This window comes from Lissotriton helveticus, chromosome 5_1 (assembly GCF_964261635.1).
Source record: "Lissotriton helveticus chromosome 5_1, aLisHel1.1, whole genome shotgun sequence".
NCBI classification, from domain to species: Eukaryota; Metazoa; Chordata; class Amphibia; order Caudata; family Salamandridae; genus Lissotriton; species Lissotriton helveticus.
Window position 1 is genome coordinate 1252025475 of NC_136065.1, and position 24923 is coordinate 1252050397.

The window sequence follows — 24923 nt, forward strand, 5'->3', positions numbered from 1 at the left end:
GCAAACAGATAGCGTTTGACTTCGCTGTAGAAAAATGTTCCCCGCTCTCCCGAAATGCAGGTGGTGGTCAAGCAGCAGACCTCGCATGTTTGCCGGGTTCGTACCGGAGTAAATCAGGTCACGTAGTTTTAGGGGAGAGGAGCTGCCGCCGATAAGACCTGACTACTGACAAGCCGTGGTCACCGAAGGGGGTGACAGGTGCGTGTCGACCCAGCAAGCACGGGTGACAGCCGGATGTGGAGATACGAGGGGCGGGCTGGCTGAGTTTGAGTGACACGGGGGAGGACCTGTGGGCGGGTTCAGGGGAGAGGCTGGTTTCGGGCTCTCGCTGTGATGGCGGCTCCGGCTTGGGTGGGGGCGCTGCAGGGTCTCCGGGCGCTGCTGCTGGACGTCAGTGGGGTGCTATATGACAGCGGCGGGGCCGGAGGGGGGCAGCCCATTGAGGGCAGCAAGGAGGCAGTCTGCAGGTGAGGAGAAGGTTGGCTGCACAGGGAAGGCGGGGCTGAGAATGAGGCAGAATTTCAAACTCAGTGGAACTTTATTGGTATGCCAGTGTCGTAAGCATCTTTGCAAAGTTAACAGGCGCTTTGAAGCAAGTAGATAGATGAATTAGCTGGAATTTTGTGCTGCTACTTTGCTGTACGGACAAAAACGTGTACATAAATACATGTCATATCTAAATCACAGATACGCTGTAACAAGGCCAGCTGCTGTTTCAGTCGGCAATCAGTATTCTGTAAGGATAGAGTTCACACATTACCACCATGTTCTGCGTGATTAACTCGCCGTTTCCGGTTTTCTTAATTTTTGGGATATGTACGCCTGCATTTAAAATAAAGAAAACAAAACTACATTTACTAAATTGTAAATAGGAAACCCACGACTTTGTCAGGCTACATACCTTTCCTTTTCCCAGGTCCGTGCGTGAAGTTCATACTTAGTTCAAGGTTTTTTTCTTTTATAGTCTTGTAGTTCTATTTCATTAAGGAATACGCATGACTAGTCCCAGAATTCAAAGAAAAAAAACTGGACTGGAGCAGCACATCACACAAGGACTTGGGAAACTTGTCAAAGCTACTGCAGCTGCTGTCTGAAGGTGAGCAACTTGAAAGCTCTAGGAATGTACAGTTTTGATTTTTCACTTTTTCTCAGTAAGCCTTTGCCCTGTGTTGGGTGGTAAGAGAGTAGGATGCCCACCCCGTGTCATCAAGAACACCATTTCCAGTGCTGGACTTTTAACCTACAAGTCACTAGCAAGTGACCAAGGGAAGCAAACGAGAACTCCCGCATCCAGAATGCATAAGATGGTACATGAAAGCCCAAGACTAGAAACTTTGTCAGTGATGAATGGAGTGAGGTGGACTGGTCATACTTAGCAGAAAACCCTCCAATTTGTCAGCAAAGTGGTAAATGTTTATGAAGCAACCCAATGGCAGACTTTCCCACTTCTCTAGACATACCACGATGAAAGGAATTCTGTCCGTGGATTACCCATTGGATTCGAATTTCTTCCACAAACCACAGAATGTTCCATTGCCACTCAACTCTAAACAAGCGCCTGTATTCCCCCCCCCCCACCCCGTTGTGAGGATGGGGCAATCCTTCAATTTCTGGATGAAATGTTACATTCTTTGTTGGAGAACCAGTGGCTATTCTTTTAGCACGATTTCCTCTGCCGTAACGATACTCTGTTAGAGATAATTGTGCCTTAGTTTTCTTCACCAACAAAGGATTTACAAGTTGTTCCATAAATTGTGGGGTTTATCATTACAACACTTTTAGATCAGACCCATAGGTGTTCTTCGAACAGGTGATTTTGGAGAAGGTGGTATAGAGATCTTTGACCTCCGAGGGTGGTATTGGCAACCTTTTAGCGTATCTATGCACATGCACGTTTGGCCTAAATGTTTCACGTTTTTTAACCACTATTGGGGGGGGGAGAAGATGGGGATCAGGCCGTCTATCCATTGAGAACCCCCATCTCCTCAAAATGTTGAAGGTACCCTTGCACTTGTTTATTGATGCGGAAGGAGAAGTGCTTTGATGCCACTGATTTTGAATTTTGACATTCTTATTCTTGCCATGCCTAATTCCTAAAAACAGTGGCTTACATTATCAATGATGTTATCTAGTGCACAAGCACTGATACCAAGTGCAAACTAAATGATTTTGAATTCTTCAGGGTTATGGCAAGTCATAGGTGTGTCTATTTCTGTTTCAAAAATGAACATTTTGGCAATGGCTTCCACTGTGACTTCTCACAGGTTGCAATAAATACCCACATCTTTGCATGTGGGGTGCGGGTTTGCATGAGCAGAGATCTGGCCCTGGTCTCAGCTTTTTAAACTGGTTTAATAAGCCATCAGGCTTGTCATTGCGCTATCGCATAGTAGAGCCACCACATTCAGCCCCTGAATCTGCACTTTGGTGTGTTCAGCATTTCATAGGCCCACTGCTCATTAGCACGATTATGCCTATCCTTCATAATAATCTTTATTTGGCCATTTTGCAAGTTCCTTTTCCTTTTGAATGTTTTTTCTTATGGGAGTAATACCTAATTACAGTTGCCTCTTGTACACTGTTCTGCAGATCTATGCAAAGTGGTTCGCTTTCCACTTTTGTAGAACTTCCCGCCATGGGCATGGCGTTCACATTCAAGTGGGGTGTTTCCATCATAGTGGATTTGTGCTGCACCAAGTTTGTTAGCTTGCTGCTTGGTTCCTCAGTTAACTTGATCATGGTCAACTCCTCCTCCCTGTGCACAGCCTTTGCACAGGACAATTGCAAGGAATGCAATACTCCAGGATCTGTAGGGACAGACTTTGCTCACGTAGAATGAGCTGCCACTGCTCAGATTAGAAGTATGTTTGTATTATTTTCACTTTATCTTCATTGTATGGTATTGTAATTGCATTTATATAGCACTTACTACCCCTGACGAGGCGTCAAAGCGATTTTTTTTGCGAGTAGCATGCTTTTCCGGAACCCATAAAGGATTAGTGTTGAATTAGTATAGTGAAATATTAAAGTAATTTGAGTGGTGGATAGGTTAGTCAGGTATTTGGATTCAGAAGGATAGCAGAGGGATGGAGGAGGGAAAAAGGTTTGCAATTATGTAGCGCTTGTTATCCCTGATGGGGTGTTGAAGCGCTTTTTTCGGCAAGTAGCACACTACTCTGAAACCCATAAAGGATTAGTGGTGAATTAGTATAGTGAAATATGAAAGTAATGTAAGTGGTGGATATTTGTTAGTTATTTGGAGTGAGAATGCTAGCGGAGGGATAGAAGAGGGAAAAAGGTTTTGCTTTTATATAGTGCTTGTTACCCCCGATGGGGTGTTGGAGCGCTTTTTTGACGAGTAGCACTCTACTCTGGAACACATAAAGGATTAGTGGTGAATTAGTATAGTGAAATATGAAATTTGAGAAGTGGACATGTTAGTCTGTTATTTTGGTTGAAAGGGGTAGTGGAGGGATAGAAGAGTAAAGGAATTCGACTTTATTTTTTTTGGGAGGTCATAGCAGTAGTGGGAGGCTTGGGATGAGTGAAAAGGAATGTGGAGGGAAAGAGCCAGAGGGAAGAGTTTAGAAAGGCTTGTTTTGGGAGATAATATAGTAAAAGAGGTGTTATGCCTGCATCAGCAACTCCTTCATGGTGACCGCACCTCCGAGGCATGCATGGAACATGTTATTAATTTCACCTTGCTTGTGTGCTTAGTAAGAAGTATCCTAGTCGGTGTTTGGATCATCCTAAGTACCACTGCCGTGGAGTATGGGGACTTACATGGATCATTTTCTCTCAGTCTAGTGCAGCAAAAAAGTTATTTGAATAACGGGCTTGACATCGGCTGTGCGTACTCATTACCATCATGAAAACACACCACCACCACTTGAGAGACCCAGAAGAGGGACAGAAGCTGTTGCTCACAAGGACAGGAGTTGAGAACTATGGCGTCCCTATTTTTTAAGCAGTACACAGTGCACAGTCACTGTGGGGCTATTGCATGCATGTTATGTCACGATAAACACCAAAGGCCGAGATATCATAAGGCATTTGGAACTCCACAAGGTCAGGAATACTGGTATTGTGAGTGTGTGCTGGTAATGTTCCACAGATAAGGGATCCTCCTTAAAGGGATTCACCCTTCGTCAAAAAGAAATTCCTGGACGTTGGCGAAACGCAATATAGCACAACACTGGGGTCCAGGAACAACTCCGACTCATCAACAATGTTGCTGTCATATGGATATTGCAAAAAACACAGTTGATGGACAGAATGTAGAACAATGTCATACATTCACCCCAGTACAAGGATCTGGGCCTAAATCCATCGTTTTTTTGCACTCCACACCACCCTGGGTTAGACACTGGCTATATGCAAATCAGCTCTGACCCTGTGCCTTATGGGAACAGTCCAGTCCGAACTACCAAGCCATGTCTTTCCCAGACCGGAATCAAGCATCCAAGGACCGGTTTCTGGCTATCAGCCTTCATCAGCCTGGATAGCTTGACTCCAGTGGTGTGGAGAGCCTGGGACTCACGTCTGAGCATACCCAGCCCACTCGGGGTGAAAATTGCAAAAAACACAGTTGATGGACAGAATGTAGAACAATGTCATACATTCACCCCAGTACAAGGATCTGGGCCTAAATCCATCGTTTTTTTAAACTCCACACCACCCTGGGTTAGACACTGGCTATATGCAAATCAGCTCTGACCCTGTGCCTTATGGGAACAGTCCAGTCCGAACTACCAAGCCATGTCTTTCCCAGACCGGAATCAAGCATCCAAGGACCGGTTTCTGGCTATCAGCCTTCATCAGCCTGGATAGCTTGACTCCAGTGGTGTGGAGAGCCTGGGACTCACGTCTGAGCATACCCAGCCCACTCGGGGTGAAAATTGCAAAAAACACAGTTGATGGACAGAATGTAGAACAATGTCATACATTCACCCCAGTACAAGGATCTGGGCCTAAATCCATCGTTTTTTTGCACTCCACACCACCCTGGGTTAGACACTGGCTATATGCAAATCAGCTCTGACCCTGTGCCTTATGGGAACAGTCCAGTCCGAACTACCAAGCCATGTCTTTCCCAGACCGGAATCAAGCATCCAAGGACCGGTTTCTGGCTATCAGCCTTCATCAGCCTGGATAGCTTGACTCCAGTGGTGTGGAGAGCCTGGGACTCACGTCTGAGCATACCCAGCCCACTCGGGGTGAAAATTGCAAAAAACACAGTTGATGGACAGAATGTAGAACAATGTCATACATTCACCCCAGTACAAGGATCTGGGCCTAAATCCATCGTTTTTTTGCACTCCACACCACCCTGGGTTAGACACTGGCTATATGCAAATCAGCTCTGACCCTGTGCCTTATGGGAACAGTCCAGTCCGAACTACCAAGCCATGTCTTTCCCAGACCGGAATCAAGCATCCAAGGACCGGTTTCTGGCTATCAGCCTTCATCAGCCTGGATAGCTTGACTCCAGTGGTGTGGAGAGCCTGGGACTCACGTCTGAGCATACCCAGCCCACTCGGGGTGAAAATTGCAAAAAACACAGTTGATGGACAGAATGTAGAACAATGTCATACATTCACCCCAGTACAAGGATCTGGGCCTAAATCCATCGTTTTTTTGCACTCCACACCACCCTGGGTTAGACACTGGCTATATGCAAATCAGCTCTGACCCTGTGCCTTATGGGAACAGTCCAGTCCGAACTACCAAGCCATGTCTTTCCCAGACCGGAATCAAGCATCCAAGGACCGGTTTCTGGCTATCAGCCTTCATCAGCCTGGATAGCTTGACTCCAGTGGTGTGGAGAGCCTGGGACGCACGTCTGAGCATACCCAGCCCACTCGGGGTGAAAATTGCAAAAAACACAGTTGATGGACAGAATGTAGAACAATGTCATACATTCACCCCAGTACAAGGATCTGGGCCTAAATCCATCGTTTTTTTGCACTCCACACCACCCTGGGTTAGACACTGGCTATATGCAAATCTACTCTGACCCTGTGCCTTATGGGAACAGTCCAGTCCGAACTACCAAGCCATGTCTTTCCCAGATCGGAATCAAGCATCCAAGGACCGGTTTCTGGCTATCAGCCTTCATCAGCCTGGATAGCTTGACTCCAGTGGTGTGGAGAGCCTGGGACTCACGTCTGAGCATACCCAGCCCACTCGGGGTGAAAATTGCAAAAAACACAGTTGATGGACAGAATGTAGAACAATGTCATACATTCACCCCAGTACAAGGATCTGGGCCTAAATCCATCGTTTTTTGCACTCCACACCACCCTGGGTTAGACACTGGCTATATGCAAATCAGCTCTGACCCTGTGCCTTATGGGAACAGTCCAGTCCGAACTACCAAGCCATGTCTTTCCCAGACCGGAATCAAGCATCCAAGGACCGGTTTCTGGCAATCAGCCTTCATCAGCCTGGATAGCTTGACTCCAGTGGTGTGGAGAGCCTGGGACTCACGTCTGAGCATACCCAGCCCACTCGGGGTGAAAATTGCAAAAAACACAGTTGATGGACAGAATGTAGAACAATGTCATACATTCACCCCAGTACAAGGATCTGGGCCTAAATCCATCGTTTTTTTGCACTCCACACCACCCTGGGTTAGACACTGGCTATATGCAAATCAGCTCTGACCCTGTGCCTTATGGGAACAGTCCAGTCCGAACTACCAAGCCATGTCTTTCCCAGACCGGAATCAAGCATCCAAGGACCGGTTTCTGGCTATCAGCCTTCATCAGCCTGGATAGCTTGACTCCAGTGGTGTGGAGAGCCTGGGACTCACGTCTGAGCATACCCAGCCCACTCTGGGTGAAAATTGCAAAAAACACAGTTGATGGACAGAATGTAGAACAATGTCATACATTCACCCCAGTACAAGGATCTGGGCCTAAATCCATCGTTTTTTTGCACTCCACACCACCCTGGGTTAGACACTGGCTATATGCAAATCAGCTCTGACCCTGCATTTGTCACCCCGAGTGGGATGGGTATGCTCAGACGTGAGTCCCATGATCTCCACACCACTGGAGTCAAGCTATCCAGGCTGATGACGGCTGATAGCCAGAAACCGGTCCTTGGATGCTTGATTCCGGTCCAGGAAAGACATGGCTTGGCAGTTCGGGCTGGACTGTTCCCATGAGGCACAGGGTCAAGGCTGATTTGCATATGGCCATGTCTGACCTGGGGTGGTGTGGAGTGCAAAAAAACGATGGATTTAGGCCCAGATCTCTGTACTGGGGTGAATGTATGACATTGTTCTGCATTCTGTCCATCAATTGTTGTTTTTTGCATTTGTCACCCCGAGTGGGATGGGTATGCTCAGACGTGAGTCCCATGCTCTCCACACCACTGGAGTCAAGCTATCCAGGCTGATGACGGCTGATAGCCAGAAACCGGTCCTTGGATGCTTGATTCCGGTCCAGGAAAGACATGGCTTGGCAGTTCGGGCTGGACTGTTCCCATGAGGCACAGGGTCAAGGCTGATTTGCATATGGCCATGTCTGACCTGGGGTGGTGTGGAGTGCAAAAAAACGATGGATTTAGGCCCAGATCTCTGTACTGGGGTGAATGTATGACATTGTTCTGCATTCTGTCCATCAATTGTTGTTTTTTGCAATTTTCACCCCGAGTGGGATGGGTATGCTCAGACGTGAGTCCCATGCTCTCCACACCACTGGAGTCAAGCTATCCAGGCTGATGACGGCTGATAGCCAGAAACCGGTTCCTTGGAGGCTTGATTCCGGTCCAGGAAAGACATGGCTTGGCAGTTCGGGCTGGACTGTTCCCATGAGGCACAGGGTCAAGGCTGATTTGCATATGGCCATGTCTGACCTGGGGTGGTGTGGAGTGCAAAAAAACGATGAATTTAGGCCCAGATCTCTGTACTGGGGTGAATGTATGACATTGTTCTGCATTCTGTCCATCAATTGTTGTTTTTTGCATTTGTCACCCCGAGTGGGATGGGTATGCTCAGACGTGAGTCCCATGCTCTCCACACCACTGGAGTCAAGCTATCCAGGCTGATGACGGCTGATAGCCAGAAACCGGTCCTTGGATGCTTGATTCCGGTCCAGGAAAGACATGGCTTGGCAGTTCGGGCTGGACTGTTCCCATGAGGCACAGGGTCAAGGCTGATTTGCATATGGCCATGTCTGACCTGGGGTGGTGTGGAGTGCAAAAAAACGATGGATTTAGGCCCAGATCTCTGTACTGGGGTGAATGTATGACATTGTTCTGCATTCTGTCCATCAATTGTTGTTTTTTGCATTTGTCACCCCGAGTGGGATGGGTATGCTCAGACGTGAGTCCCATGCTCTCCACACCACTGGAGTCAAGCTATCCAGGCTGATGACGGCTGATAGCCAGAAACCGGTCCTTGGATGCTTGATTCCGGTCCAGGAAAGACATGGCTTGGCAGTTCGGGCTGGACTGTTCCCATGAGGCACAGGGTCAAGGCTGATTTGCAAATGGCCATGTCTGACCTGGTGTGGTGTGGAGTGCAAAAAAACGATGGATTTAGGCCCAGATCTCTGTACTGGGGTGAATGTATGACATTGTTCTGCATTCTGTCCATCAATTGTTGTTTTTTGCAGCTGTGATATGGATGGCACTGGTAACCGAGAAGTCTGTTTATGTTCATCGGGAATATATCCCAAAAAATGGGCCTGGATGTGGGGAAGGTGGAACACATTCCGTGGTACTATTTGCAAACCTCCTCAGGAAGGGCAGACGTCCCCTGGCCCTGTGGCTTACACTTTAGATAAGATTACTAAATTAACAACTGTTTTTCAGGAGAATATCACCACTATCGAGAAGGATGCAAAGGCACTGTTTGCTATACTACCACTTAAGGAGATGGTCATGTGTGCTATTCCTTCATGGACAGCCTCCAATGTAGTAAAGTTATCTTCTTGTCTATATTTAAATCCGTCATACTCACTTTTTTGTTCCAGCATTTGTGCGTAAGATGGGCTTGCCTCATTATCTTGATAGATTTTATACTGTCTTAAAAGCTTCTCTTAAGTAGGGAAAATAACCCACTAGTTTAAAGATTTACTAGGTTACACTTTTACCAAATATAATTTGGATATCCAGAATTTTGCAAACTATTGTCCTTTCTCTGAGCTTCCTCTTCTGAAGACATTTGTCTTAGCAGCTACAGCTGCACATTGACTATCACACTTTGACTGTCAAAGTCCCCTGCAATCATGTTCTTCTGGCTTTTAGTTCAATGTGTGTTGAAATGGCCATACTTCAAGCAAGGGATAACACCTATCTATTATGATGATGGTGGGAGTGCATGTGTTCTTGTGTTTTTGTAGCTCTCTGTAGCTTTGAATACCGTGGACCATGGAGCACTGTCATCTATTTTCGTCACATGCGATTGCCCTGAAATAGTTCTCATATTTTCGCAGGAGAACCCTGTTTGTTCAGTCTGTGGATTTCAGGTGTTTGATGTGTGTAGTTGTGGTTATAGTGATATAGTGGTGGTTATAGTGGTGATGGTGGCCGCAGTGGCTGCTGTGATAGTCGTTACAGTGGTATTTGGTATGGTAATAGTTGCAGATGTGGTGATAGTACTGCTGATAATGGTGGTAATAGTAGTCGAAATGGTAGTAGTAATGCTGATTATGTTGATAGTGGTTGTGGTGGCAGTAAGTTTGGTGCCAATGACGGAGGTGGTAGAGGAAATCATGTTGGTAATGGTGTAAATCATTTATCAGTCCCAAATAGTTAAAAAGTAGAATACACCACAGTAAAATTCCCAGTCCAATTTATAAAAATAGAGTACATTTACATAAACAAATATACACCAAAAATGAAAACAAATTATACATAGGGAACCGGAGATATGATTTCTCAAAATGTTAGATGTGTTTAGCGCCATAAAGTACAAAGCCCCAACCACAGACTAGACCAGGTCAAAGTCAAAAGTTAAGGCCAAACATGATAGAGCTTTGGAGGTGTTAGCATCAGTATGCTCTTCTCTGTAATATATGCGGTGCAACAGGTGAGGGAAAACACACTAGAACCCCCAAAAAATGCTCGACCCTAGGGACCGTCAAGTATTTAATTTATTATCCTATGCACACGCTCAAATGTTCAATGAAAGTTCTTCATATAGTTGGAGCACAAGAACGAAAGCAAGTAATGTCTTTTTTGGTCTTTTCTTTGTCTTTTATTCAACAACGCCCAGCCAACACGTATTTTGTCGTATGAGGATTACCCCTCGACTTCTTCCGGGCTGTCTGGCTCTGTATGTTCTATATTCAATCATCTCTCTGCCGGTTGTAATTCCGACCCGGCTCGTCATTAAATCCTCTAACCAATTTAAAATTCAAAAGATAGTATCCAGTGGTTATCTTTAACACCTCATGTCAAAGACTGATTATTTGTCCCGTGCGTTCCAGCTTGTCAAAAGCTACCAGTGTGTGTGGTGAGTCGCAATAAGCTCGAAATCTGTGGGCATAACGGAATTGTCTTTAGTGAGTATTCTGTCGTCCGAATCTGATCGCCGAGTACGGGTTCTGTACCAGAAGAGACATTACTTGCTTTAATTCCTGTGCTCCAACTGTATGATGGACTTTCATTGAATATTAGAGTGTGTGCATAGGATAAAAAATTAAATGATAGAGCTTTGGTCAGATAGAGGGATCTGGTTTTGTCCAGTGTAAAGTTTTACATTCTGACTTATTCTCCGGAATGGAAGTCCAACATCCTCAGTGAGGCAAGGCAGCAGGAAGTGACCGAGATGGGTTCATTCAGGTCCCAGAAAGCAATTGATGTTTGGCAGGAAAGCTCTGAGTGAGAAAAGTCTGAAATTAACACTCAGGGAAGGTCCATTGCTTGCCGGATACTTTTGTTGCTTTCGCCTAGTGAAGATTTCTACATTTGGACTTGGAAACTTTTTTGGGAGTCAGAATTCTTTCTGTTGGGCAAACCAGCATGTTGAGTCCGACTAGCTGCAGCTCAGCCATGGTCCATTGATAGCCTCTTATTCTTTTGGCAGAAATCCTTGAAAACGTTTCTAAGTCCGCTTTCATGGTTCGGCAGGAGTAGTACGATCTAACACTTATTCTTAGGGACACCACTTGCGGGTCAAAACTCACTTCAGGGGAAGTCATCAGCGGGGTCCGGGGCAAGTCCTGTTGGTACTGGTCATCTGGGCTCTTCAGGAAGTGGGGACTTTTTGTAGCTTTTGTGTCCCTTTTGCTTAACAGGATATTAGACAACTAGCCCTTGGAGTCCACTCTTCTGACCTTCGTTCAATTGGGAGCAGGCCCAGCCCTTGGGGTTTCTTTCCACAGGGTACAGTAGGTGCAGTCCTCTTTCCGAAGCCCAAATGGCATACAGCAGGCGCAGTCCTTCGTCCGTCTTCCTCAGGTCCAGAAGTGTTCGGAAAAAGGTATCCCGGGAAACTACTTTTATGCCTGACACTATTTTGAGTGTGAGGGAAACTCCCTGTCCAATAGGAAAAAGGTTTCCAGGGGCAACCCTACCCACTTTGACATCATTTCCCTGGGGTTTGGCCCTAAACAATCCCACAGTGCCCTGCTCTGCCAAAGACCAGTGTGGCAGAATCTTTTTTCTCTTCACTCAGAGCTCTTGGCACTCCCCTAAAGTTTGTCTAGGGAATTGAGGAACACCTCCTGCAAACCAGTTCTAGACAGGTTTCGTCCCCACTGAGATGGCTGCCATTCTGGCTACTAGGGCAATAGCAGGGGCAGGTTAAAGTGTGAGTTCCATTAGCCTGTGACAGGGGATGCCCCTTTAAAGTTTATGCAGTTGATGCCCAACCCCACCCTGCCATCCTGTCCGGAGGAGGCCGCACGACCTCACAGCTAGGGACCTGTTGTTCCCTTTCCTGTGATCCATCCACACCTCCCAAGGCTCTGCATTTCCAAAATAGTAAATTAAAATCCTAGTAAATATGCCAATCAGAGATTAGCCAATTGTACAGATTTTAGGGATCAGAGCAGATGCACTGGGGCAGGGTTAGCAGTGCTGGAGCGCAACAGAGTAGAAAAACAGCAGCATCACCCCAATAACTGAGGGGGAGGGTGCATAGAAAAAGAGGTCTCTCCTTACAATAGTAATGTAGTTGTAATGGTAGCGGTAATGAACGCAGTGTTAATGCTAATGCTGGTTTTGGAATGGGCAATGCAGGTGATGGCAGTGGTGATGGCAGTGGTGATGGTGGTAGCAATAATGTTAGTAGTAATAGTGATAATGGAAATGTAGCAACTTTGATTTTAATGGTGGGGCTGCTAAATGTGTTGGTGTTGGGGTAATGCTGATAATGACAATGGTGATAATAGCAGTGGTGACTTAAGTAGTAATAGTTGTGGTGGTGACGTTGGTGGTTGTTTTGTAACGTTGGTGATGGAAGTGATACCAGTGGTAGTGTTGGTAAAGGGAAGGGTAATGGTGGATGGTAATGGCATTGGCAGTAATGATGGTGGTGGCCACGGTGGTAGAAACTGTTATTTCTTGTGTCGTTTTTTTTCTTCATTCTTCATGCCACACTGTTATTTAGCCATACAGTTATAACTAAATTAGACATGGGGCCTGATTTAGACCTTGGGGGACGGGTTACACCGTCACAACAGTGACCAATATCCAATTCGCTAAAATATATATCCCATATGATATAATGGAATTTATATTTCGGCGGAGAGATATTTTTCATCGTTGTGATGGAGTAACCCTTCTGCCAAAATCTCCTTGCCCAGGCTCATGATTTCCCTACACGTAATCTGTGTTTTTGATGTGCTTCTTTGTTTTTCAATCTCAATAGTCTGTTGCCAAAAGCGTAACTGCTAAATTGTTTTTCACATTGGCAAATAAATACTAGATGTAACATTTGGCCTCAGACTACAAAAAAAATAATCAGCGTGCACTACTACAGACAAGGCATATTCTGTGTTTACTTAAAGAGATTATGAGGTGGTGCTATGTGTTTTGTTGCAAACCTTCAATAACGTCATGCTGGTGAAATTCACAGTATCAATGTTACTGTGCAGCAGTAAACACATCTTAAACCGAGGATGAATCAGTGACGTGTGGTTTTAGTGTTTGGAGTGCTTGTTTATCTCTAAAGAGATGCCCTCTTCACCTTGCCACAGTTTGACGTGGATTATAGTTTAAACAGGCCACTGAGTTCAGAAGCAGAGTCTCTCTGAGCCTCCACGCTGTACTCCATGAAACATGGAAATGTCCATAAAACTGAACCGTTAAATCGAAGTCGCCTCTTCAGTTCAGCTCTGCTCTCTTACGACAATGTTCATGTTCTTGGACAATAGCAGCCGTGACAGGTGTGTGCCCTACAATTGGGAGACTACTTTAAATGCTACTGAGTTAAAAGTCAAAGCTGCAATAAGAGATTTATGAGAGAAGCTATTCTGCTGTAAACAGTGATATTTTATCAGCTGCAGCAAGACAGTAATACAGCGCAAGCGGTAAAAATATTTTTCATTTTAACTTTCACTTCACTACGTACTCATCTATTTCTCTAACTGCACTGGGCCCCCTACATTTGAATGAATTTAAACCTTACCCTCCCCACGGAGGAGAACGGTCCTCTGTGGGATCTATCTCTGCATTTCGGAGTGGTGGGAATGAGGGTGTCCAAAACATCAACTTTAGTCAGCCAATGAGGACCATTAATTGGTGACTAACTCACAGATTTGAAATAAGGTTCAAATACACTACTGTTAAGACCATACTATAAAAGTAAAGTGCCGCAATGGGGAGACCCAATCTCCTAAAGAAATTAAGTCTAACCAGAATAATATAAACTAGAAGCTCTCCGACTGCGACACAGAATAGAAAAGTAGAATTTGATATTCTGAAAAGATTCACTGATTTTTCCTGAAAACACATTTAAATTGAGAGAGTAATTCAGTATAGTTTCAAATAAACATCAGGACACAATAATAGGCTCAGGAAATTTAGATAGTTATTGTATTAATGTTCAAAATGTCTACAATACGACATTTCTTAAGCATCTCAGTCAAGAATATTAAAACGTGTAGTATTTGACCACACATTTAGTCAGAAATTCAAATCCAAAAGGATAGTTTAAACAAACATCAGATACAAGATTACAGGCTTCTTCCACCATTCGAGGCAGAAGAATAGTTCTTCCAGTCTAAGATTCAAAGCTAAAGGTTAAAGGAATCAATTTAAAGCCCTCCAAGGGCGAGTCCATGAGCATTGGCAAAAAAAAACTATGAAGCAAAAATCAGTTTGTTCGGAAAGAAGAATATTAATTTGACTGCATAACTGTAGCAGCATCAGCAAAAAAGCAGTCCAGTATAGGAAAAATGTGAGCATTGTGTTGCACCAAAGGAAAATACAGTATAGCGTTTTGTTACCAAAGGAAAACAAAGGCATTTGCGAGAGTTAAAGCTATTGGCAATGTAAATGACAATGCCTTTTATTTATCTGTTTTGCTAATTAACTCATAAATAAAAGGCACTGTCATTTACAATGCCAATAGCTTTAACTCTCGCAAATGCGAGACCTGTTGCATTGCAAATGCTTGTTTCTAATTGCTCTCTGTGCGTGTTTTTTTCATAGCAAAATTTGTATTGACTTTCTTGGCACATAATTTGAGCATGCACTTTGCGACCCATTATATGAAACAAGGGAAAAACATCTGCACTTCACCCAATAACCAAATGACACATGTTCCGAGATGTCACCCAATCCCCCTTCAATCCAGTCCGTAATTAGCCCACCATTTACCCCATATATTGGCATGTTTCCTAGGGTACCTATGTGCAGATTATATAGGTTCCTAATGTTTTGCACAGCAATCTATTCCAGCTCTCCATTCTGTAATGGGGGAGGGAGGGGTGCTCCAGCAGGTTTCCAGTGTTTAGCAATCTCTCTTTAGCGATTAGAGTCTCAAACCCATGAGTTTGTGCTCTTCCAGGGGCTCCCAAGATCGTAGAGTATGCCCAAAAGAGCGCTACCTGCAGAGGCTTTACAATGGCTGTGTCAGAGCCTATGATCTGAGCATATTTCTCCCTGGGACTTGCCTCTGGGGTAGGACCAGGCAGTTCCCCTCATAGTGGACCAGGCAGTTCCCCTCATAGTGGCTTTGCAGGCCTCCCACAACATCCCTGGCGATTATCTGTCCTCTGATTAATCTCTAAGAATGCTCTCAAATTACGGAGCATGAATGGGGGAAACTGGACGTCAGATAGGAACCATGACTGGAGGTGCCACATTGGACTCCCGCCTGTCTTCCTGTCATCGAATTGAATAGACAGGAGCTTGGTTGGAAGTACTCCTCAGTGGGATATGGTGGCCATTGTGTGTAGAAAAATGGGGTTCGGAAGCAGCAAGAGATCAATGTGAGAGCGCGACCTGTGTGCTGCCGAAGCACGAATGTAGCCCCAGGTCCCAGGAATTCAGACCTCACAGCACACAGACCCTTCACCCAGTTGGCCAATTGTTTCCCAGTCCTTTACATGGTCCCCGGGGGTCCTGATGGATCCATAATGTAACTTAAGATCTCCTCCACCAATGATCGACTTGCTTTGGGCTAGATGCAGAATGATGTCCTTGAGGGTTGTTTGTGTGATTATCGGTTAGTGCGGGTAGGATGTAAATACTCTAAAGGTTTTAATGGTTCTCTTTCAGAGATCCATCGAGAAGCACATATTTGTATATGTGGGGTGTGAGGAGCTCTTAGAGTTCCTCTTGTGCTGGCTGGGCACTGATTGGATCCCGCCACTGCCATAGGTGGGTTGAGATAGTGCTGTTGCGGGAGTGCAAAGTACTGGAATATCGCTCTGCGCAGAGCGGAACCTGAAAGAAACAAAACCTCGTAACAAACCAAATGAACCCCTGTGCCCCCCAAGTCTCTCGCTTCATACTCCACCCTGAATAGGCCGGAGTCAGAAGATTAATGCTATGAAAAGATATGTTCATAGCCGTTCATATCTGTATTGTATTAATCCGTGTACTTTGTGCAATGTGCACATTCAGATTTTTGTGTCAAAATCAGTCAAGTGTCATGTAATGTGGTTTTGAAATATTTGCTCTATCAACAGTTAGCACAACACTGTGAATTTCTACCTAGTAATATTTAAATAAGACTCCAGCCAGGGCCGACCTTGGGCATGGGCCAGCTGGTCCCATGCCCGGGGCACCAATATTCTTAAGGGCATGGTTGGGAGCTGTCTAATCTAATGTTATGCAAACAGCAACTTATTCATCACACTCTGTCCCAATCGGCTCCCATTGAAGATTTTGTAATCTTCCTGTAATGTCCCTCAGCATAATTGTTAGTGCCCCACCCATCTCCTGCTCTTCTCCTATCTTTCTCAAACTTCCTGCGTCACACCGCAATGATCCCCCGCCACCACAGCATTTTCTTTCCGCCCAGGGTGCTGTTCCGGTCAATCCAATTTAGGGTTGGCCCTACCTCCAGCATGTAAAGCATACCCCTGGCACTCCAACTGTCACTGCAAGGATGTCATTCAAAGGGAGCCTGTGTGACTCTGTTAGCTTTGCCTTCACAGCAAAGCAATCAAAACCAACGACTGACTGGAATGACTGTTGGACGCTTTTGCATACCTAAAAGAGCAGCCCAACAAGTATGTGAGTGGAACTGCCATGCTAAAGCAGCCTAATGCAGGCAGTGCTGTAAAGTAGGGAGATCGCGCTGGATCACTTCTCTGAATCAGGAGGATCCAGGGAAATAGCAGAGTTTAACCTGGTGTCATTTTCAGACACCGGGTCACGATTCAGCAGCACCTGCAAGCTGTTTGTGTTCCGTTCGTTGCAGCAACCTGCAGGCAAGGAGGACGCTTTCTTATTTACACTTCCTGTTGTGCCCAAAAACAAAGGCCTGATTTAATGGGCCATCAGCCCTTCTTTTTTTAAAGTATCAGGGAGGCATGTGGAGCCTAACACCTAGATATCCATGCAAGGGAAGGAAAACAAAGGCACATGGCTTCTCACTTTACAAGTACTTTAGAGAAACTATGACTTGGAGGCAGGTTTCTGACTTTGTTCAAACTCACTATGTAAGAGATGTGCATTCACTGTACGAATTCAAGATTTATCTGTCTGTATGAGTAATTACACTAATAAGCATTTAAATGTCTCCTTCTAATTTCTTTTATTTAGTTTTTATAGTGCTACTTATGCCGGTATAGGATCTCAGAGCTCTTAACATCACACATCCAGATATAATCAATCAAACAAGCTATTGATGGTTATAAGGGGCAGGAGCCACGTACATCCTTGTACACATTATATGTAAAGAGCAAATGGTCGGGAGAAACACATATTCAGGATATAAAATGTAACTCAGTGGAAGGGGTTGTCTGTACTAAAAAGACTTCATTAATTCCCAGAGGAATCCTTCTTTGCAATCTTAGAATAAAAGATTGAGAAAAAAATAAGAATCTAAACCCATGACTTACAGTTTGTATTCAGCACCTTAATGCCGGTAAATAGACCACTCTTCTTTATTAGAAGGATTGCAACTTGTAACATTGAAGTAACAAAATGTTCTCAGTGTCAAATGCAGTAGCTCAGTTACCTGTCTACATGAAAGACTAATATGTGATCTGCATGTTACAAGAGAAGTGTGGCTAAATGGTTAGAGTGGCAGACCCTGATGCAGAGGTCTAGCCCGGGACGAGGGTTCAATTCCCCGCCTCGGCGGGTCTTGAGCTCAAAAATTCAACGGACCTGATAATTCTCGCCTCGGTGCCTATTCCAATCATGGAGTCCCACTCTGCAACTCTGGGCAATAGCTTGCTTAATCTCCACAACGGCCCCCACAACGCTAAGGATGCCTGGCCTCCACCTTGGGGGCGCCCAGGAGTGGACACCTCACAGGGAAAGCCAGGATGGGTTCCACAGCGGTATTCGTACAAGCGCCTTGAGACCCTTGCGGTGAGTAGTGCGCTATACAAGTATCAATTTACATTTTTTTATTTTTACATGATGTGCTTTGCAGCAGGCACATCCATCCTCTGTGCTACTTTATGAGTCAAAATTGTGACTGGACAAAACACGGTACACCCCCAAACGACATTAACCACCAGAGTTATTTTACTGCGATTATAATGCCCTCAAAATTGCTGTGGCACACGAAGGTCTCTGCAGCAGGTCTCTTAACCTCTTTATGATATTTTAAAATGCAACCTCTTTGAGACCAACTACTTAAGCTAGGACAAACTGGCAATCATATTTGTCCTTGTTGCACATTTCTTTGCAGCAGACTTATTTTTAAATAAATGTATAAGTTGACTGTAAGACTCTTCTTTTCAAGCTCTACCTCTGGTAATTCCAACCCCTTTCCCCTGACACACCACGACCCCCAATTTATGGGTTTCTGGAGTAATTGTTTCCCAATTCCAGCACTGCATGCGATTGTGTGTGCGCCCACTCGGATAGAGCCCTGCTTCCCTGTGTAGGGAAGTACCTTCACATTCTTCCCAGTTGTGCAGGTTTGCAAAATCGAGACCTTTGTTAGGTTTCTAAATTTTGCTAATCTGTTGCTTTGTAAGGATCAAAGCAAGATCGGTAATCCTGTTTTTCTCCTTAATGGCTTTACCATAGGCGAATAGGCCAAGTAAAAAACGAGTCTGCGGTTTCGTTTGTGTAACTGGACTAGTTGCTACATTAACTGACCCAACAACCAGCTTCATACATGCTGAGCTTCCAGACCATGTAGAGGAAGGCAGTCTGCTTCTCCGCACATGCAGCATTGCTACTGAGTCTGAGAGAAATCGTTTGGAGTGACATATGCACGAAGTATTTAGTAATGATTTATACGTTTGATCCCATTTCTGTACACTCAGAAAGCAGTGAGGTGCAAAAACCAGTGCAAAAGCGTTGCCCCTGAAGCCAGTGCGGTGCTGGATGCGTTATTTGCGCTTGCAGGGGCGGGTTGGGAAATTGGTTACTTTGCTATACCGAGCCGTCAAAAGACCCATTTGGAAGACATGGAAGCACTGAACGTGAAATGGAAAGTCGATCTGGGTAGCGAGTTTTAAGCTGAAAAATGGAGTTCGGTACTAGGGTATGAATAGATTGCCTCGAAAACCACAGGGTTCAAACTCTGAAAAATTAATTCTACACTCTAGGCCTATTTAACCCGAAAAATGACTACTCAAAATGCTGGCAATGGTCCTACACACCTGTCCGTGATGTGCAGAGGTGACAAAGCCAATTATTCACCTGGTTTGGACTTGCACCCAGTTTTGTACATTTAGGTCAGATATGACTATTCAAATTACGTAGGTAATGGGTAGAAGTCATTTATGTACTCAGGAGATCGGTCTTTTAGTATTGATGCCCTGTGAAAAGTCAAAAGACCTAACTGTAGATTTGTAAATTAGCCATCTTTATAGCACACATGCTCCTAGCAATTTAATGGCATTTACCACGACCTCTCATAGTGGGAACTTGGAAAACCGAATTTTTTAAATGAGCAACGCTGGCGAATAAGGCGCTCTAATTGCCACTAAGACTGGGGCCTAGCGATTGGTCATAAACTGGGACCCGCTGTTAATGGATCTAGTCCAAACTTAGATGAGAATGGCTGTGCCTAATTTATTGAGCTTGAAGTTTGTTACTTCTGTATATTGAGGTGGTGATAATTGTATCTATATCTTACTGTGTAGTTGGGTCCGTGATGTGCCTCATTACCCCCTCATTATATCTTGTGGCATAATACTCCTTGTGTGATCGTGCTATTCTAATCCTCCACTGGGCACTGAATGTGACTATTGTATGTTTGATATTATTTTTTTAATTTAATTACATTTTTTAATTTTATTTATCATGTTTTGTCAAACATCAAAATAAACCACAGAATCTGCAAAATCAGTCTTTGCATGGCACATAAAAACATCAGTAAGAAATTACATGCATGGAAATCCCCATATGCGAACTAGCTTGACGTATACAGGTCTACACATTTCTATGAAGCAACCCACTCCCAACTCCCAGCGCTCAGTCCGTTCGGGGCGCGCAGGTAGTTCTGTTTGAAATGTCCAGTGCCCCACTTGATCCACACGTAGTCCAGCTATACACAATGCTCACATTATAGACCGTCTATACTCCAATTTACTGTGCTAAATCCGGAGGCGCCCTCCTGGGTAACAAGTGGTGGAGTTCCCTGGTCATTTTCATTGTGTTCCCGGAGGTATGATATCAGCGGTTCCCGGATATCCCTGGGACGTGAAGTAGCCGGCAACAGTTCTGCATAGGCTGTTAATTGGCCTTTACCATATATAAAATCATGTAGCTAATCTTTGACTTTGGGAGCCCTCCCTCTGCCCCACCTGCAGGCCACTTTCTGCTTGCCCAGATGCAGGTCCATAGAGGTGAACTTCCTGTTCGCCTTAGGGATGTCTGCTGTATACCCCATCAGCGCAAGTAGAGGGGAGAGTGGGAGGGGCATTGCAATCATCTCAGTTAGTGTGTCCAGCACCTCCCGCCAGTAACCTTTGACCTGGGTGCAGTTATACGCCAGATGTAAGAAATCAGCCCCCTCCTGATGGCATCGCATGCATCGGTCATCTTCTTGTAGCTTGTATTTGTGTAGTAATGTGGGTGTATAATAAGTTCTGTGCAAAAACTTAAAGTGTATAATGCACAGCCTGTTGCTAGCTGTAATTTCTGCAGACTGCACGCGGCAGAAATTCCACTGCATGTCTGTTAGGGGGATTCCAGGTCCCGTTCCCACGCGCCCCTGGCGGCACATGCAGTCTTTCAACAGTGCCACCCTGTAGATCCAAAACACAGCATGTGAGGGGCCAGAAATCTTTAATGTGGTGTGCAGGACCTCCAACGGAGCGGGCTCTTCCGGGAAACACAGTGTATAGGCCCGCATTTCATGTTTGAGCCTTATGTAAAGGAACGTCTCTAAGGGGGTAACTCTCTCCCCGACCAATAGCTCATTTTGATCTTTGAACCGCCCCTCATGATATAGGTCACCCCATGTGTGCAGTCCCCTCCTGCGCAGCATGTCCCGACATACTGCTTCCTGTGTGACTGGGACAAGTGGAAGGTGTGGCAGCGGCACAAGGGGGGAATAGAGTAGGGCCTTACCCATTTCCCTAGTCAAGCGTTTCCAGGCGTTATTGGTGCAGAAGACTGTGTGATACAATACCTTTTCACTGGGACTTGTGCCCCCAGCAGGGAGGTTAGGGGTGTAGGTGACATGTAGCCTTGCTCGATGGCCAGGTGTGGCATGAGGGGTTGCGGGTGGAGCCAGTAAATGGTGTAGTGAGCCTGAGCACTGAGATAGTATAGTTCCATGTCCAGAGCCTCGAAGCCCCCCCTGGAGAATGGCTGTGTCATAAGTTTCCAGCTTAACCGGGGTTGCCTTTCGCCCAAGGCTAGCTTGATGAGCAATAATCGAAGAGTGTTAAAAACAATTGCGCCCTGGGTAGTGAGGTATGTTAAGAAATAAATACCGGAGCTTGGGGAGGATAGTCCTCTTCATCAGGACCACTCTACCTGCCTTGGAAAGCGGAAGAGTAATCCAGCGGTCTAATCATATGTTAATCGTTTCTATCGCGGCCCCATAATTTGATCTCATTGTCTCCTCGGGCTCCTGGTGATGATGACCCCCAGATACTTGATTTCGTTCTTGCACCAGCTCAGCGGGTAATCAGGGGTAAATCTAGGAGTGTTAGGGGTGAGTGGGAAGATTTGCGACTTTCTCCAATTCAGCTTATCCCAGATAGCTGACCAAACCGAATAAATTCTCTCAAGATGGGATTGAGGCTTACACTGGGATCTCGGAGGTATAGGGTGATATCGTCTGCATATGCAGAGCTAGCTAGCCGAAAACCATCTGAAACTAAACACCCACAAAACAGAATTCCTCTTAATCGCTCCCCCAACCAATCGTCCACCACCCTTGATGAACCACCTAACATCACTCAAAGGCCAACCCCTCATTATAGACTCAGCCAAATCATTGGGAGTGACCCTGGAAGGAAATCTAAATATGCAGAAACACATTAGCACCTCTACAAAAGGAGCAAACTTTCAAATGAAAATCTTGAGAAGACTGAAACCCTTCCTGCCAGCAAATGTCTTCAAACAGGCAGTTCAAGCACCAGTTATCTACCTAGATTGGAATATGGGAGTGTCACTCTATGTGGCCTCCCCAGATCGTCGACGGCCCCTCTTAGAGCTTCACTCAATCCAGCTGCTAGACTCATCACAGGCTCCAAAAGAAAAAGTTACATCTCCCCGACCTGCGAGCCCTTAACTGGCTACCTTTCGAAGCAACACACAAGGCATTACATCACATAACTCCTAGTTATCTAGCTCAGAAACTGGTGCTCTCATGTGGTAACATCCAATAGGAGCTCCAATAATCTCCTATTGAAACCACAACAATTCGTAAAGTAGAAAACATACAGCCGCACCTTCTCAGGATTGGCGCCCAGGATTTGGAATGCATTGCCCCCAGAAATGAGACAGAACCCATCTACTGCATTCTTCAAAAAAGAAGTGAAAGCTATTCTCATGGCTAAATTTACTTGATATTCCATATACACCTGTAATATATCTATTTATATAGTATTTGTGAACTTTCTGTATTAGACTCACTTATATCTCTCTATGCTTGTTTTCAATTACTTACATTTTCACTGTAAAGCGCTCTGATACCCGTAAGGGTCTTGTTCGTGCTATACAAAACCTTCAAAATAACATAAATAAATAAAAACAACAATATTGGTATTGGACGGGAGGGGTAGATTATGGCGTACTCTCTATGGTGTTGCCTAATTTTAGCTGCCAGGGGCTCAATGGCCAAGTCAAAAAGTAATGGAGCTAGCGGGCATCCTTGACGAGTGCCTTGCTTAATGGGGATTTGGTCAGAATATAGCCTGTTTATCTGAACCACTGCCTCCGGCTTAGAATAGAGTAAGTGGATCCAGGCCAAAAAAGGACGAGGGAGGCCCATTCGACCCAGGATGGCAAGCATGTAATCCCCCTCCAGGTAATCAAATGCCTTTGTGGCGTCTATAAAAATCCCGGCGATCGAGCTATCGGGGTCGATGTGAAGGAGCGCAAAAACGATGCACAGGTTGTGGGAGGGGGACCTGCCCGGGACAAAGCCTGCCTGGTCTGGCAAGATCAATCCTTCCATGAGCAAGAACAGTCGGTTGGCTATAACTTTAACCAGTAACTTTGTGTCACAGTTAATTAAAGATAGAGGCCTATAGGCCTCGCATTTATCAGCAGTCTAGCCCGGCTTGTTTGACATTTTTTTTAGCTCTTTTTCTGGTGACTCAGAAGGTTTCGTTAGGTCTTTCTTGAGGGCTGTGCTTCCTATTCAGCTCCTCCTACTTATGTTACTTTTCAGCTTGACTGAAAACTTGAATGGTACAAAAATAGGACCTTCCAATATTTTGACTGATGTATTATGGTACATTTAAAAATAAAGATTTATATAAAAAAAACTAGTTTGCCAATGGTTTTTAGCAATGCGTGTTTGAAATCAGATTCAGATACGAATTAACGTTTCCTTTTTTCGTTTCTTTATAATTCAGAGTTTTAGCCATGGCCTGTGATTCTAGATACTGAGGGTTTCTTTACTCCCACTATTGTTACCAAAGCTACTCATTCGAAATGTGGCTTGACGAACAACCTTGAGGATCAATATTGCCGGACGAGAATAGCTGGGCTACAGTACCAACTTTGCCTTCTGTGGTGAATGTGCATTTTCATTACACCGGACAACCGGACGCTTTCCCAACTGTGAGTTGGACATTGGATCTGTTATTCTGAGACTCCGCAAAAGTGAACTGTATCCCCCTCCGGCACAACGTAGTGCAACAAGAAAGTTGCTTGTAGAAGATAGGAAATATGAACATGTAGAAGATAGGAAATATGAACACACTTCTCTCTTTGTACATTCTCTTTAATGACTTCCTTTTGATGCTGCCATTTTTGTCCAACTGGGCTGTTTTGTATATAAAGCATCCTGCCGGCAAAAGCATAAAAAGCTTGTGAACACGTTGTAAGTTGCCAGAACGAAATGAGTGTCACAGGTAGAAATCCCACCATGCGTGAAATGAATGATAAGCAAATCGAGCCTTTATATACATCGCACATTTCTTTTGGAATGACAGACCCTTCACTTGTCTCACCTAAACTTACTTTGGATTTCACAATTAGATAAAGACTTGCAGGTTGATTAAGACCTGGTGGGCAACCCACCTGGACATATCTAGAGAGCCTTCGTGCTTGGCGGGGACCTCCGAACCTTCTGTGCATCTGCCAGTACAGAGTGGGCTCCAAGTTTAACTCACTCTGCATTCTTTTTTTTATTTTCGTAATATAAAAACCCAAAGTGAGTGTTTGTTTTAGAGATACAAAAAAAAACGAACCAGATGCACATAGTTTTCTCACTGAACGCGACATTGTTTTCCCTCCCACATCCATCATGGTGACTTACGCATAGAAAACTAGTGACAGAAGTTCCTCCTCTCTTAAATAGGAGGAGTCTGTTGCCTGTGACCTAGCACCCTTCCCATGGGCGTCAAGTTCTTTGGGGCACCGAGACTCGAGCCCCAACAATATTTATTTATTTATTTTTATTTATTAAAGTTTTGTATAGCGCTGGCTGGACCCGAGGGTATCAGAGCGCTTCACAGCAAATATACATGGGTTAGACCGATAATGCGGACAAAAAGCAGGTCAATGAACAGTACAGTCTATACAATAGCGGCCAGGCGTGAAACAGGGCGGAGAGTCGTAGGCAAGTCAATCAGCTCTGGGGTGAACGAGAACATGAAACTATAAAGTCTGGGTTTAGTTCTAGTTGGTTCCGGAGCGCTCAAGGAAGAGGACTTTGAGTAGCTTCTTGAATTTCGGGAAGGATG

General features: G+C 44.9%; 1 protein-coding gene across 1 annotated transcript in view; it reads left to right on the forward strand.

Annotated features, from left to right (window-relative positions):
- Positions 1 to 283: 283 nt before the first annotated feature.
- Positions 284 to 24923, forward strand: part of LHPP (phospholysine phosphohistidine inorganic pyrophosphate phosphatase) — a 297450-nt gene continuing 272810 nt past the window's right edge. The window contains exon 1 of the mRNA XM_078644023.1: positions 284 to 467. Coding sequence (XP_078500149.1) covers positions 334 to 467 — 134 coding nt within the window. The 5' untranslated portion in view covers positions 284 to 333. The remainder of the gene's footprint in view (positions 468 to 24923) is intronic.